Source organism: Centruroides sculpturatus, unplaced genomic scaffold, assembly GCF_000671375.1.
Source record: "Centruroides sculpturatus isolate CEXI.00-Female unplaced genomic scaffold, Cexi_2.0 scaffold938, whole genome shotgun sequence".
NCBI classification, from domain to species: Eukaryota; Metazoa; Arthropoda; class Arachnida; order Scorpiones; family Buthidae; genus Centruroides; species Centruroides sculpturatus.
The window spans coordinates 11318-28652 of record NW_019385371.1 but is presented as its reverse complement, the minus strand read 5'-3'; the positions used below and the strand labels follow the sequence as shown (position 1 = coordinate 28652).

The 17335-nt window shown below is 29.2% G+C and overlaps 1 protein-coding gene across 1 annotated transcript in view; it reads left to right on the top strand.

Moving 5' to 3' along the window:
• Positions 1-17335, top strand: part of LOC111638239 (smoothened homolog) — a 62098-nt gene that overhangs the window by 33802 nt on the left and 10961 nt on the right. Inside the window, exons 8-10 of the mRNA XM_023383900.1 lie at positions 4272-4395; positions 5944-5954; positions 12930-13022. Coding sequence (XP_023239668.1) covers positions 4272-4395; positions 5944-5954; positions 12930-13022 — 228 coding nt within the window. The remainder of the gene's footprint in view (positions 1-4271; positions 4396-5943; positions 5955-12929; positions 13023-17335) is intronic.

The following is a 17335-nucleotide window of genomic DNA, read 5'->3' as shown; positions in this document are numbered from 1 at the left end:
CTAAAGAACCATTTTCTATCTTATTTTTCCATATGTTAAGATTGAAGGTTTTATTAAGAAAAGTTATCTTGTAACCTAAATATATTACAATATTTTCCTTGAAGTGACATGTTTAATTAATTGAATTTTTTAAAAATATCTGACAAATAACATAGTATACCTATATAAACATCTCAAAGCCCAATAGTTATATTAAAGCCAAACAATTGCCAGATTAAATTGGGCCACATTACTGCTACTTTTAATAATTAAATACTTAGTAATTTGGCACTAGAGGTAGGCATTAGGTGCCAATCGCGTATTAAATTAATAATTATAATTATAATTAAATTAGTTAATAAATATTAATTTAATGATTTAAAATATTTTTATTTCCTTATCAATTTAGATGTAACTTTTTAAATACTACAACCTGGTAATGAAGACTTTCTTTCATTGTTAAATTCTCGGTGATTAAATTCAGAAAGAAAGCTTTAAAATGCAGATAAGCTGCATTTTTAAGCTTTCTTTCTGAATTTAGCAACTTTTCCGTGACCTAAAAATATTTTTGTTCCAAAATATAAATAAATACAGTAGAACCTCGATTATCCGCCCCCCGATCAACCGACCCCTCGGTTAACCGACCGTCCTAGTCGGCAAATTTCAAATGTCCGCTAGTGATGTGGCGCTACAATAGTGACGATTATTATTTTAAAAAATTATTGTTAGGCTTAACATCGATGAAAATTCAATGCAAAATAGGTTAATAGCGATATACTAATATACTAATTACATGGGATATAATAATATACTACACTAATAATGGATTTTTTCATACTTTTCGGTTATCCGACTTTTCAATTATCCGACCAACCCCAGTCCCCAATTAGGGCGGATAATCGAGGTTCTACTGTATAACATTTTTCATAATAGTTTTTCAATTAAATTCTAGCTTCAGTTTATAAAATTAAATTTGTTTGTGCTTAAAAAAAAGGGTGTTTATACTTACATTTGGGGACACATGATGGAGAAATATTAAAGAGTGAATTTAATGAATTGTTCCAGGATGTCCTTTCCTCCTTGTCCAGTGCTGTGTATCTTTGTCAAAAAGACACTTTACCATTCTGAACTTTCAGGTTTACTCTTTTATTTGAAACTACAGTGGGTGATCGGTTAACAAACAGTTCAGACTGCGAACAAATCGGATAACAAATACTTTCGTGAAAGATTTTTATGCTCAGACAACAAACACTTCACGTGTTCCGTGAAGTGTTTGTTGTCTGAGCATAAAAATCAGAAGAAAGATGCAACATAAAATAGTGAATACTGATTAGTCTCCTTGTCTCTAGGTGACAATTCGAAACTTTTTGGAAGACATCAACTTCGACTCTCAACCCAATACTGATCGGATAGTATTCCTCCGAATTTTGAAACTCTCCCTTGTAATTCCAGCTTTTTGTTTACCTTTCTGACAAAAAATTTTTTATAGTCTTTGCGAGACTGTCGGATGGATACTTGTTAAGTTTTGTGTCAGTTTATATTTTCAAAAGGTGTGAGTTTAATTGTCATTGGATATTCATTAACGTTTTAACAACAATTTTGAATTTCATTTGGGTCTCACATTTACATAATTTTTTTGTGTGCTAGTTGATTTTTGTTCTCCGAATTTTTGTAAGTGCTTTTCTGAACTTTTTATTTAAAAAAGAAACTGATAATATTATGGATCTAAAAAGGGTGGGGTGTCAAGAACCATACTCACCATAGAAACCAAGCAAAAGATAATAGCCAAGGTAGAGAGTGGATAGGTGTCTGACGTTGCTAGACAGTATGGCTTGAACAGGTTTACAATAGGCACAATCTTAGCTATGAAAGATATATCAAGAAATCTCAAGCAGTTCACGATCTTTTGAAGAAGTGGGAGGATATCAGAACAATGGTCATCCAAACGGACATGCAAACCACAATGAAGTAAATAGGCTTAGGGATCTCTTTAATTACAATGCTATTAATTACTTCCAAAAAATCCTGAAGGAGAGAGAAAAGCAATTGACATTGGACAGATTCTTTAACCCCCATAAACGGAAAAAACATGACTAATAAAAATGCAAGACTGCATATATAGGTATTTTTATTATTACATATAAATAAATGTAATAAGAAAGTATATATTTTTGATTTTTTGGAGTCTCCAGAACAAATTAATCAAATTCCCATAAAAACCTGTGGTTAATCGATAATCAGTTAATGAACAATTCGGATAGCGNTGCAAGACTGTGTATATATGTATTTTTATTATTACATATAAATAAATGTAATAAGAAAGTATATATTTTTGATTTTTTGGAGTCTCCAGAACAAATTAATCAAATTCCCATAAAAACCTGTGGTTAATCGATAATCAGTTAATGAACAATTCGGATAGCGAACAAAGTCTTGGAACAGATTATGTTTGTTAACCAATCACCCACTGTATTTACAAAATATACAGGGTGGGAAAGAAAGTCACTTAACTATAGTTAAGAGACTTTCTATAGTTAAGTGACAAGTTGTGTTAGAATGGTGAACAAAGCAAATACATGCCACTTCTCTAGCGCAACATGTATAGACTTGATTTGATGCAAGTCGGCACAGGTTCTAGTGACCAAAACGAGCTGAAATTTATTGTGCGAATATTTAAGGGTAAAATAAACAAAACTAGGCCATATGCATTAGAAAAAACAAAAAATATTCGAAAAATAAGGGACACCTTAACATGTACTTTATATTTTCATTTTTTCTTTTTCCCTCCTTCATAATTTTCATCCTTTGTTCTATTGTTTATGCTTCCTGGAATGTTCTTATTCAAACTTTATTCCCATATATGGTCAAAAGGAACTTTATGAAATAATATAAGGTTATGCAGCCCAGAGGGCAATAGTGGGAGAGGTGAGCAAGTTGGGATTCGAACCATGGAAGAGACAGACATGAGTGTCAGCTATTCCGGTATGTTTAGGCATCGTGTGGAATAGACGAGAGACATGAGATACCGAGGAGGTGATCATTGAGAAACTATCAGATGATATAAGGAATGAAAATGAGAATATTAGAACTTGGTAATTAATTCTGGAGTGACGATAGCAGAAAACCCCCCTATTTTTTGACTTCAAGGAAAGACTTACACACAAGTGATCATCATAAAGATCTGAATACGGAACATTGAGTACCCATTTCTCTATTTCCTGAATTTGTCATATCTTCTATCTTATTCTGAAGTAATATAATTAGTTATAGGTTTTATTTTAGATTATTCTATGTTATTTTATGCGTATTGTACTATGTGGTCAATGTTGAGAACTCTCGCCAACCCCATAGATCTTTATTGCACAGAACTGATTTGGTGATTTTTTGTATCTAGCATTAATAATTAGTATTAAGTGTGTCATGTGTTGGGATCAAGACTGCCTGGCATCTGATATATGTGAACCTGTATATACTTGTAACAGAACAAATAAAGTTTTCTTGGTTCAAATACAATTTTTAAGTATTAGTGAAAAACTTCATTTTAACAGTTTGCTAAGTAATATTGGAGAATCTTACAGAGGAACATTTCAGGTTGAAGTGACATCCTTCATGAACAGTTGCCAAAATTTTCACAATCCCAAAATTCTGTTAAATGACCCAATAGTTTAAGAAGCCCCAGTCTAGAGCACTCTTACGACTAAGAATCATCTTGGTGGATGCATTATTACCTCTAAATCTTATTAATAGCCTTATAAACAACATGAAGGCTTGTGAGATCTTATATAGCTGTTAGAGGTGATGAAACTCCCTATTAACTCCATCAGAACTGTGCAATTAATTAATTCATTTTTGGACAGTGATGCTTTCAAGAACATGATTCATTATTATGTGTCAATGCCACTGGTTTTTTTTTTATATCATACTATGAATTGTAGAAATATATACCATACCAAATTTCATTAAAATTGATCATGTATTTTTTGTGAAATTCTTAATTTTTATTTTTCAATTTAATTTTTGGGTACTATTATAAATTAAAAAATTTTAAGTATTGGTTGAAAAACTCATTTTTAACATACAATATTAAACCACATGTTAATTATAGAAAGTTAAATTTTTTTTCTTTACAAAATATTTTATTTAGGTTGATTGGATTGTCCTCATTGTATACTAAATGAGAATAAAATCATGAATATTTTTTAATGTTGAATATTTATAATGCTGTGATTGATTTGATTAAAGAGAACTCTTTAATAATTTTATTATTATTATTATTATTATTATTATTATAGGTAGATGGAAGTTCTATATATGGTATATGTTTTGTTGGGTATATAAATCAGTCAGCTCGTGGAGGATTTCTTCTGGTTCCTGTTGCTTTAGCTACTGTAATTGGAATATTTTTTCTATTGAGAGGTATATATTTTCAAATCTTGAGTAATAATGTATTTTTAAATTAGATAATAAATAGTCTTTGGAAAAAAATCAGTTATTTTGCTTGTTAAGTATTTTTAGGATTTTTTTCAAAATTTTCAAAATGTTACAAATGTAAAATATGATTATAAATTTTACGTAAAAAGAATAGAATAATACTGTATTTTTGTGGAATGACTGGCATGCCAATCTGTTCAGGGGAGATCATGAAATCAAATATTTCCATATGGTAAAAACCAGCATGCTGGTTTATCCTGGGGGGTAATGCCAGCATGCCAGTTTAAGTGAGGTTATGCATCCTTCTCTAGAGGGCACATTAAAAAAAAAACGAACAAGTTTTTGTTCTAAAACTGTGAAACTGTCAGCATTACATCAAAAACTTTTTAGTTCATATTTTGTTTGAATAAAATCATGTTGAAATTTCTTTAGATAAAAAGCATATCCAGCATGCTATTTTTATGAATTTTGGAAAGGAAATAATGCAATACAAACAGAAAAAAGTTCATATGTATGGGAAAGATGCAAGCTTCAAATATGCAAATGTGGTTTAAAAAGTTCTGTTCGAGAAATTTAGAACTAACAGATAAGGGGCTGTCCATAAATGATGTCCACACTAGAAGGGAAGAAGGTAGTTACGACAAGTTGGACAAAGTCGGACAAGGCAGAAGGGAGGGGTTGAATTTCAGTAGATATTAAATTTTATACAGTTTATGTAAGTATTTTATTATATTTATTTCAAAATTTTTGTATGTTTCGTTTCTACTTATGGTATCTATTTTTCATAAAGTGATAAAGGTTTTAAGGGGGTTAAGTTTTGTTGGATGTACAAAGAGAAGGGGGTTAATGGTAACTTGGACAAATGGGACAAGAGGGGAGAGGGGAATACAAATTTCGAGAAAAATGCAAACATAATTTATTGACAGCCCCTAAACAATGTATGGGGCATTCAAAATATGTTAACAAAGAAAACTTGGGAGAGATTATTAAAAATTGACATAATAAACACAATATATATATATAACCAAACATACCAAAAATGAAGTGAAAAAAGCACTGGAAACATGTGAGTATAACACAAGAGCAAGAGATGACTTGCGTTTACAGTTTAAGCACATTTTTCAGTGCATGCATAGTTTGAACTGTGGAGCATCGTTTGAAATCTCATGCAATTTTTTGTCAAATTTATCATTCAAGCTCTGATGCATTTGTAGTATGAGGTACCACTGCATTGTGGTCTTAAATATTCCATATCCTTGATAGTTTTCACTTTTATGCTAAGACTTCAATTAGTAGTATTAAAGTATTTGTATTTAATGCTGTTCTCATAAACAACAACTACTACATTGCATATATTTAACAACTATATATTTGGGTTTTTTTTTTTTCGAAATGTTTAAATTTAAATTGTTTATCTAAAAAAATTGTTTTATTCATAATTAATAAAAATAATTGTATTTAATTTCTGTAAATAAGCTTTCTTATTTTTTTGTTTACTAAATTAATAACTTTTTCATTTAATTTCTTTCTCAGGATTAAAAAAAGTAAGTACATAATTTAATAAAATACATACAAATACAGTGAAACCTCGGTATACGACCTTAATCCGTTCCTGGTGTTTGGACTTATACCGAATAGGACGTATACCAAACCAACCTTTCCCATAAGAAGTAATGTAAAAATGATCAACCCGTTCTCATGTAAAAAAAATGGCTGGCTTTAAACACCCCGCTTTCCTGGCTAGTTCCTGCTTATTTTTCATGAGATCAGCATGTATCTTTTTAGCTTCCTCACGAATAATTGCTTCTGATACGCTGTCTCCAGCACTGTTTTTCAGTTATCCAAAACAAAAGCAATTTCTCAACATGATTTAATATCTTCGATATCTGTTTAGAAATTGATTTAACCCCTTTCGCAACGTTAGCAGATTTAATAATGTCTTTATTTTTCACAACTGTCAATATCGTCATTCTCGGAATACGGTATGCATCAGTTAAATCTCGAACACGCATGCCACCTTCATATTTCTCAACAATTTCTTTTTTCAGTTCCATTGTAATTCTAGTAAATTTTTTTAGTTTTCTGTTGCTTTTCACTTGCCTTTTTGCAATTCATGATTAATAAAAATAATAAAATTTTATTTGAAAATTAAAATCAGAAAAAATTTAACAAAGTCATAAACCTTTGCACCGCAAACGTCTAGTTTGGTCTAGTACATCGATAGTGCTACTTGTTCATAGATAATGCATGTAATTAAGTCGTATACCTAACAAAAGTCGTATACCGAGCAAAATTTGTTTTATCCAAACAGGATGTATTCCGAATTGGACGTATTCTAAAGCAGACGTATACCGAGGTACCACTGTAATTAAATTTTGACTAATAATAATAATAATAATAATGTTAAAAAATGTAGATTATTATTAAAATGAATTTTAAAAGAAAAGTTACTTAATAATAATATAAATTTCCTAAGTAATTATATTATTGATAATTAAAAAAAATTAATTCAGATAGATTTATTATTATTTATATTATTCATATATTTTGTATTTTAAGTTAACTATATATAACAAATATTAGTAACTATTAAGTTATAAATATACAAATAGTAATAACTTGATAATATCTAATATTTGTGAATGTCATTTCATATTACTAACTATTTTTGATTTAATAGAAATAAATTGTAATAGTCAAATAGAACAAACAATAATTTAGTAATTAATAAGTTTTAAATTTTCTGAAATTCTTTACTAGTCAGTAAGGAAAAAAGATATTGTAACTTAAATCAAATTTAAATTTAATTGAAACAAATTTAACATATATTTTATTACTGCAATGATATAATATTAAGAATTGTAGAAAAATTAATAAGTTATATTTTAAACTTACCCATTATCAATTGTTAAAATAATCATTTTGTTTGTATTTATTATTACATTTTTAAACAACTGACTATTTAGATACAGTGGAACCTCACTTAACGAGCATCTTGCATAACGAGCAAAACAAATTGTTAAAAAATGACTTGCTTAACAAGCAATGTATCACATAATGAGTGACAAGGAGAGGGGAAGTCCTGGATTGTGCACATGCTCCATCAGTCTATGTTTAGCACTTGTTCCACTAGCATCGTAGTGTTGTTTGTGATCAAACATTTTTCCAAACTTGTGATCACACATATTATGTATAAACGTTGAAAATTATAGCCCATTAAAGAATAAACACCCTAAATGATATGTCAAATTCTTGATCTATGTAAAGGCTATAATTAAATATTAGAAATTGATTAATTTGACTAGAGCTAGGCAGTTATGCTGCTATCTCTTATAAAATTTAATGACCAATTCCAAATTAAATTTTTAAATTGTCCGAATTAAAAATTAATTATTTATAATTATTAAATTTAAATTTCTAGGCAAATTAATTAATTTCTAATATTTATAGCCTTTACATAGCCCAAGAATTTGACATATTGTTCGGCATGTTTATCAGACATATTATCTGTGATTTTTTTTTTTTTCTGCAAATTGAATTTGCATTCCAGGTTCATTCCATGCTAGAAGAAAAGATGATTGATGATTCACGCTCCTTAACAATGTATATTGTATAAATTTATTTGAATAAATGTTATACATAAAATATTTGAGTATTTTTTTTTTGGCATGGAATGCATTATCGTATTTTATATTAATTTACAAGGGTAGTCCCAGAAGTATCCGACCTAATAAAGAAGACAAAAAATTTGGAAAAACATATCTTTATTTCTCAACATAATCCTTTTAGCTCGATACACTTTTCCTGGCAATGTTCAATAGCTTCAAAACCCTGTTTATAGTGAGAATCATCGAGCTTCTCAAAATAGCCATCAACCGCAGACTCCACCTCTTCATTGTTGGCAAATCTTTTACCACCAAGCTATTTTTTCAAGTTTGGAAAGAGAAAATAATCCGAGGGGGCTAAATCTGGCAAATAGGATGTGTGAGGAAACAATTTGAACCTTAACTCATTGATTTTGGCCACTGTGATAACAGATGTGTGTGAACTGTGCATTGTCTTGATGAAACAACACTTTCTTTTTCGGCAAATGCAGCTGTTTTTTCTTGATTTCATCACTCAAGCACTGCAATAAATTCGCATAATACTCACCGTTGATTGTTTTTTGTTTTTGAAGATAATCAATGAAAATTATCCCATGCGCATCTCAAAAAACTGATGCCATGGTCTTGCCAGCAGATGGAATTGTCTTTGCCTTCTTTGGAGCCAATTCTCCCCTTTCAGTCCATTGTTTTGACTGTTTTTTTCATCTCAGGTGTGAAGAGATAGATCCATGTTTCATCCATGGTTATGAATTGACGCAAAAACTCAGCTTTATTGCTGCAAAACATCGCCAAACACTTGATTGAAACATTCTCACGATGCTGTTTTGTTCCATTGTGAGCAAACACGTCACCCATTTTGTGCATAACTTTCTCATGTCCAAATTTTCAGTCAAAATGCAATGTACAGCACTTTTTGAAATGCCTACCATGTCTGCTAGCTCTCGCACTTTGAGTCGACTGTCATCCAATACCATTTTGTGGATTTTTTTCGCCATTTCTGGCATGGTCACCTCATTTGGTCGACCACTGTGATGTTAATCTTGGCAGATCGTACATCCTCATTTAAATTCTGGCACCCAATATTTTATTGTTGTAAACGAGGGAGCATATGTCTCCAGAGTAGAATCTGGCTCAGCTTTAATATTGGTTGTTGAACTGAGATCTTTCAAATGAAAGTATTGTATCACATAAGGAGGACCAATTTTTTCATGTTTACAAATTAACTGAGATTGTTCACTATATTGATGGCTGTCAAACAAATACTAAACAATGTAGCATCTTCCAACTTCAAACTTAAGCTTTATAAGGTTGGTACTTTTGACCACAGTAATTTTTTCAAAAACTATTGCCATCTATATGTCAGGTTAGGTATTTCTGGGATGACCCTCATATATGGGAAAAACTGTTTCGCTTACTGAGTGTTTTGCATTATGAGTAATATTCTGAAATGAATTCTCATTAAGTGAGGTTCCACTGTATATACTTATATATACCTATTTTTACATCATATACAATATATATAATCAATCAACTGAAAACAATACAATTGAAAAATATTCATTTATTACTACTATTAAATGATGAAATAACCATTTGTGTTGTACATAACACATAATAAAAATTTTTTTTTCATTTATATCAGGAAAATATATTTATTAATAAAACAAACAGAAGAATTTACTCTAAATGATATTACTGTATATTGATGCCTTAAAGAGAATTCTACATGTGTTAGCATTTACACAGAAAGATTACATGTGCAGATATTTATAAATTGCTCCTTCTATTGCATGTTTCCCTTATTAATTCTGAATTTTAGACAATTACTAAATGTTAGTTCTAATGTTTTATACCTTTTTGATATCTTTGAAAAATAATTTTATTTATTCTATTATTCTAGTTTTAATATTTTCTTTTTGCCTCCAGAAATTATGCCATTATAAAAATTTAATTTATATATTTTTAATTTTTCTTTCAGCTTTAACTTTGTAAAACTTTACTTCACATTTTTCTTCTGATGTGATCTAGTTGACTAATTTTCTATACAAGATTTCATAACATCACTATTTTTATTAAAAAAATCCATTATAAATTTCAGCCAGTACCAAATAGGTATATTATTAAGAAAATAAATGAATTTAAATTAAATATTGGACCACTAAAAAATTATTATTCATGATTCTTCAGGTTTTCTATTTATAACAGTACTAACTTTTATACCAACTGAATGTTTTATATTAAACATTCTTGATGACACTCTTTTACAGGTCTACTTTATCCCATTCTCAGTTACATTACAAGAAGAAATAAATTTTGTTCAAACACACACACTTGTTAAGAGATGAATTATTTTGAATTTTAAACAAAACTGAAGGTAGATAATATGTTCCAATAATGTTTTTTGGTTAATAACTAGAGATTATTTTATTACAGGTAATCTTACTTTAACAAAATACATTAAAATGTAAGCAGCTTGATAGTTTTTTTAATTCTGTAGAAACATTATGGATATTAATAGATGTAGCATTTAATTAGATGATTAATAGATGTAAACATTGCCATATTTTTCTTGCTTTTGTTTTTAACAGTATTTTATTTCAAATATAAATCAGTCACCTGAGGATGGCCTATGCATTAGGCTGAAAACATTAGTGTCTAAGTAAATAAATGTCTCGGCAGCAAAAGGTATTTAGTGATAATTTTAATAATAATTCTTTCTGCTTAGTGGGTTTGGTTGGTTATAAATGATGTCTAGATATTTAGGAATATGTAAAGGAAAGATTTGCAGGAAACAGGATTTGGTTCTTTAGCCAGTTTTGCCATTGGTTCAAATCCAAGGTTTCCTTCAACATGTATAAATAATTTAGAAATATTGTAGAATACAATCTTAATTTACTGACATTACATTTTATCTGATTTTATTGTAACAATCATAATATAATAAAACCTGTGTAAATCAGAAATGTATGGTATGAATATTTTTCAAGTTTGTCAGGTTTTACTGTATTTTTGTTATAAAGTGGCTGACAAAAAATTAAATGAAAAAACAAACATTAGTCTGTGATTTTTAAAAGATCAAATAATTTATTTAATGTATCATTGTATTCTTTATTTAAAATGCTATTATTTCAATCATGATACAGTTTAAAAACACATATAAGGGGTTTTTTATAAGTTAAATTGTATTTTATGTTTGAACAGAATAGAATAGAATATGTTATGCATAATAAACATTTATTAGGTTTCTTTGTATTTTCAATCCTGTTTACTTCAATATTTAAATAATTAATACAGTAAAGTATATATGAAATGGCAACACCTCTTACAGTAGAACTTTGATTATCCAAATTAATTCATTCTTCAATTGTTCCATATAATCAAAAATTTGGATAAGTGGATTAACATGCAAAGAATGAAATCATAGGGTAACCACACAGTATTGTATATGTATTATTTTTTATTTATTCATCAATGTGCAAGTATCATCTTACTAATCATTTGGATCTGTCACAGCAAATAGGCATCACTGATCATGCACTCATATGACATAAGAGAATTGCAGTGTGGGAGAGAAAGGAGGGCAAGTGATGGTTCAGATAATCTGAGTTCTACTGTACTTCTAAGTCAAATTCAATCGTTTAACAGCATAAAAATGAGTGAGAAAAAACATGGCAATGTTTGTTGATTTTGAAATTTTATAATTAAGATTTTTAATATATTTGATAAAAGAGTCAGTTGTGGCAATATTTTTTAATCCTTAGTGTCAAATTGTTCATAATTGTAATATTTCCATGATTTTACACTTAGTGCTTCTGATGCAATGACATCAGCAATAAAGGCCTATGATGCTTGATGTATCCTCCCAAGGCCCATCACTTTATTTGGAACAAAAGTGTTATGCAAAAATTGTTGCTAAGCACAGAGTACAGCACATCAGTGGTAGAAAGAACTGGTAAAAGCCAAAGGCACAAATGCTCTTTCTTATTCAGTGGCAAGATAGTTTTAATTGTCTACAGAGGACAGAAGTCAATGATAACATTGACATTTTTTCATTATCCCTGCAGACCTCATGCTAGCAGGTGGCTTTTTTTATCACAGTCATCTTTATGAAATCCCTACCACTATACTAAGAAGCCTAAGTTTCAAATGCATGTCAAATTGTTCAGAAGGTAATGAGGACTAATACAAGTGTTTCATCATTCACAGTTTCAAACATTATCTAAGAAATAGTTGCCACTATTTATCAATTGACCCTCATATGTTTTCAAGCTTTCAGTGTGTAAAACTGATGTATACACTTGGTTCTAACAGATTCATATTCGGATTGAGTCATTCATCTGCATTATAGAACCACTGTTGTTTATCTTTATATAAAGAGAAGGTTATTCCTGACAAGCAAAGCAAACTGAATAAATGAACATGTTTGTGTAATTTTAACCTTTCAACAGTGGAATAGTCAGGCATGGTGCTACTCCTTAGTAGTGAGAATAAACGTGTGAAATTTTTAGAGTATTTCTCCACGCATTTTTTCTCATTACTGTTTCGGGAAAAGATTTAGTAAACAGTTATGTCTAATAAAGTCTTTTTTTATTTTTACATAATTCATTTTTTATGTAAATTTTTTTTCGCAGTAGTTTTAGGCAATTTTATAGCTTTTGGCAATACCCACCAAAAGAATTTGACGAATATATTTGTCCTTCACCACTGCCACACGATCACCCTTGATGACTATATTCGTCGCTCACTGCTGAGTGGTTAATAAACTGAGATGTTTAAATAATAATTGCCTTAATGTCATTGTGCAGAGTAAATACAGTAAATATAATATTAGAAGATTATCTACTTTTGAAACAAGTAATTGATTAATTGTCAAGAAACATTTGCTAAAGTTTGGTTTATAATTTTATTTTTTAGGCCTTCTTATATTAATTAAAGTAAAAATAAAAAGTGGAGAAATTATTAAAGACAATATGAATATGAAAATTCAGTACATGATTATCAGAATTGGTAAGTATAATGATACTTTATATCAACATATTTATTTTATATATATATATATATATTTTTAATTTTTTACTTTATCATTAGATTGTTAATAAGATTTGTTTTAAAAAAAGATAAAAGCTTAAATTATTTTCTTAAATCTGTAATTATTAACTTGTAAAATTACAAAAACGACTAATGCAGAAAAAATTTTGAAAGCTTCTAATCACAACACAATTGACAGTTGTGGAGTCAACCTTTCTGTATGTGCTCTCCTCTGCCTATGTATATGCAAACTGTATAAAATTTTTCTTTGTAAAAATAGAAAAATTTTCATTGCTCTATCTATACAATAGATAGCAGATCCATTCTTTGCCAGACAAAAACTTGCAAAAATATTTTTGCTATTTATTTGCAAAAATAATACAGTGCAAGCCTAGCCATTACAATGATCATTACATAAGTAAATCAAACAACAATATCAATTCCTTTATTAGATCATTATTAATATTGCTTCTAAATTTTAATTATCTTATTGGCCAAAATATAAACCAATTTCCAATTTTGGAATCCTTACTTTTAGAAAAAAATCGGATCCTGAAACAAGTTGATCAGTTATTATTAATTTCATTTGTGTGTGAAAAATTAGCAATTTGCATTTAAAAAATTTGGAAAGCCATTGAAACAATTGTTGTCATTGTTATTTACTATTTCACTGTCATCATCATCTGTTTTGTCCAAGTTGTTGGTAACACATTTTATAAAATCCTTTATAATTCTGTCTTCATTAACAATTTTTCATTATTCTAATGTTGTTGTAACTTTTATAAGAATATATGGAATTTTTATTACTTTTTATTGACATGATTGATTATTAAAATTATTCACATTCAATTACATTTCTTTCTTTTCAAAATTTCAAAGTTCAAAAAAAATTTATTTTTAACTAAAGTACTTACAAATGTCTGGAAATCAATCAGCATAAGTAAATTTTCAATTATTTTCTTAGTAATTTTTTATAAATTGCATTTAAGTCATATCTAGTTATCAAAAATTGTACTCAAAGTGTTTGTTTTATAATGTGTGTCTGATGAATATATTTCTCTTTATATGTTTATTAATTTTATTTTCACTAATATCAACAGAAAAGAAGCTAAGGCTGACACACAGTAGTTACTATAATATAGAGCACTATAATGCGATAACATATATAGCAAATGCAATGCAGCATTGAACAAATGAAGCCCCATATACAGCTTATACTGTGCTATAAACTATATGTAATATGTAGTGTATCATTTGTTCAATGCTATATATGGTATAGCATTATAGCACTCAATACTTTAAAGGCTGGTGCACATTACTTGCTATAGAGTGAAATTGAGACAATGAACTGTGATCTGGGTAGTAGGCTTCCTTGCATATTGCATATATATTTCAGAAAGTGTACTTACAATTTAAGAGAACTGAACATGAAACTTTGATTTTTGTTTCAATAGTCATTAATTTTCTTTTTATAACTGTCTAAAGCATATTGAATAAATAAATTTATAATTGGAAATTTACACTTTACAACAGAATAAATTTCATATAAAATTCTCTGCATATGCATATGCTCTGTATTCTATGCACCTAAAATATATATTGGTGAAATTAAACAATCTAGTAGCAAGAGTTGCATAACTTTCCCAGCTGTTATGAGTTTTTATTTTAAAAAACTTTCATATTACACTAGACCCCCTATAACACGGGTTCATATAATACAGATTCATATAACATGGCAAAAAAATTGTGATCGTGCTCATATAAACATGCTAAAAGAGACTCGTATGATACGGTAAAACATCATCGACGACTCATGTCGTGACAGGATTGGTCGAATCTAGACCAATAGTGGATATTGCACAAACCATTGAGTTTAAATGAGCAGCGGACCTACTAAAAACCATTTAACGGCCATAAAAATTATATTTATATTATTGATGTCTCCAAGTTCAGCGAATTTTTCGCAGAAAAATAAGTTATCAGGAAACATGCGCCTGCCGTTCAATGCGCCGCTCCGTGACAAAAACAAGCTTAAGCAATGGCATCATTGCTTAAGCTTGTTTTTGTCACGGACTTGTTTGTTTTTGCTTAAGCACTCAGTAAGTAATCCTACAATTTTTGTTTATAGCATAGTTTATATGGATTATTCCCAAAAAATTATACCTGTTTTGGAAATGTTGAGTCAAATTAGTCTAGAATCGATTAATTTTATGGAAGAAAACCTTTCAAACAGCCATAGTCCCTAAACTGCACATGTGCTGGACTGTGATTGGCTCATGTATTTAAGTGACTTGTAAAACACGGAATTCATATAAAACGGAGCGTATCTACTGTGTTATAGGGGGTCTACTGTATTAAGCAAAAAATAAAATTGTGTGTGGTGTCATCTGTTATCAGGTTTTGTTATAAAACTTTTTATATTTTTAATTACTATAAANTTATTATTATTATTATTATTATTATAGGTAGATGGAAGTTCTATATATGGTATATGTTTTGTTGGGTATATAAATCAGTCAGCTCGTGGAGGATTTCTTCTGGTTCCTGTTGCTTTAGCTACTGTAATTGGAATATTTTTTCTATTGAGAGGTATATATTTTCAAATCTTGAGTAATAATGTATTTTTAAATTAGATAATAAAAAAATCAGTTATTTTGCTGGTTAAGTATTTTTAGGATTTTTTTCAAAATTTTCAAAATGTTACAAATGTAAAATATGATTATAAATTTTACGTAAAAAGAATAGAATAATACTGTATTTTTGTGGAATGACTGGCATGCCAATCTGTTCAGGGGAGATCATGAAATCAAATATTTCCATATGGTAAAAACCAGCATGCTGGTTTATCCTGGGGGGTAATGCCAGCATGCCAGTTTAAGTGAGGTTATGCATCCTTCTCTAGAGGGCACATTAAAAAAAAAACGAACAAGTTTTTATTCTAAAACTGTGAAACTGTCAGCATTACATCAAAAACTTTTTAGTTCATATTTTGTTTGAATAAAATCATGTTGAAATTTCTTTAGATAAAAAGCATATCCAGCATGCTATTTTTATGAATTTTGGAAAGGAAATAATGCAATACAAACAGAAAAAAGTTCATATGTATGGGAAAGATGCAAGCTTCAAATATGTAAATGTGGTTTAAAAAGTTCTGTTTGAGAAATTTAGAACTAACAGATAAGGGGCTGTCCATAAATGATGTCCACACTAGAAGGGAAGAAGGTAGTTACGACAAGTTGGACAAAGTCGGACAAGGCAGAAGGGAGGGGTTGAATTTCAGTAGATATTAAATTTTATACAGTTTATGTAAGTATTTTATTATATTTATTTCAAAATTTTTGTATGTTTCGTTTCTACTTATGGTATCTATTTTTCATAAAGTGATAAAGGTTTTAAGGGGGTTAAGTTTTGTTGGATGTACAAAGAGAAGGGGGTTAATGGTAACTTGGACAAATGGGACAAGAGGGGAGAGGGGAATACAAATTTCGAGAAAAATGCAAACATAATTTATTGACAGCCCCTAAACAATGTATGGGGCATTCAAAATATGTTAACAAAGAAAACTTGGGAGAGATTATTAAAAATTGACATAATAAACACAATATATATATATAACCAAACATACCAAAAATGAAGTGAAAAAAGCACTGGAAACATGTGAGTATAACACAAGAGCAAGAGATGACTTGCGTTTACAGTTTAAGCACATTTTTCAGTGCATGCATAGTTTGAACTGTGGAGCATCGTTTGAAATCTCATGCAATTTTTTGTCAAATTTATCATTCAAGCTCTGATGCATTTGTAGTATGAGGTACCACTGCATTGTGGTCTTAAATATTCCATATCCTTGATAGTTTTCACTTTTATGCTAAGACTTCAATTAGTAGTATTAAAGTATTTGTATTTAATGCTGTTCTCATAAACAACAACTACTACATTGCATATATTTAACAACTATATATTTGGGTTTTTTTTTTTTCGAAATGTTTAAATTTAAATTGTTTATCTAAAAAAATTGTTTTATTCATAATTAATAAAAATAATTGTATTTAATTTCTGTAAATAAGCTTTCTTATTTTTTTGTTTACTAAATTAATAACTTTTTCATTTAATTTCTTTCTCAGGATTAAAAAAAGTAAGTACATAATTTAATAAAATACATACAAATACAGTGAAACCTCGGTATACGACCTTAATCCATTCCTGGTGTTTGGACTTATACCGAATAGGACGTATACCAAACCAACCTTTCCCATAAGAAGTAATGTAAAAATGATTAATCCGTTCTCATG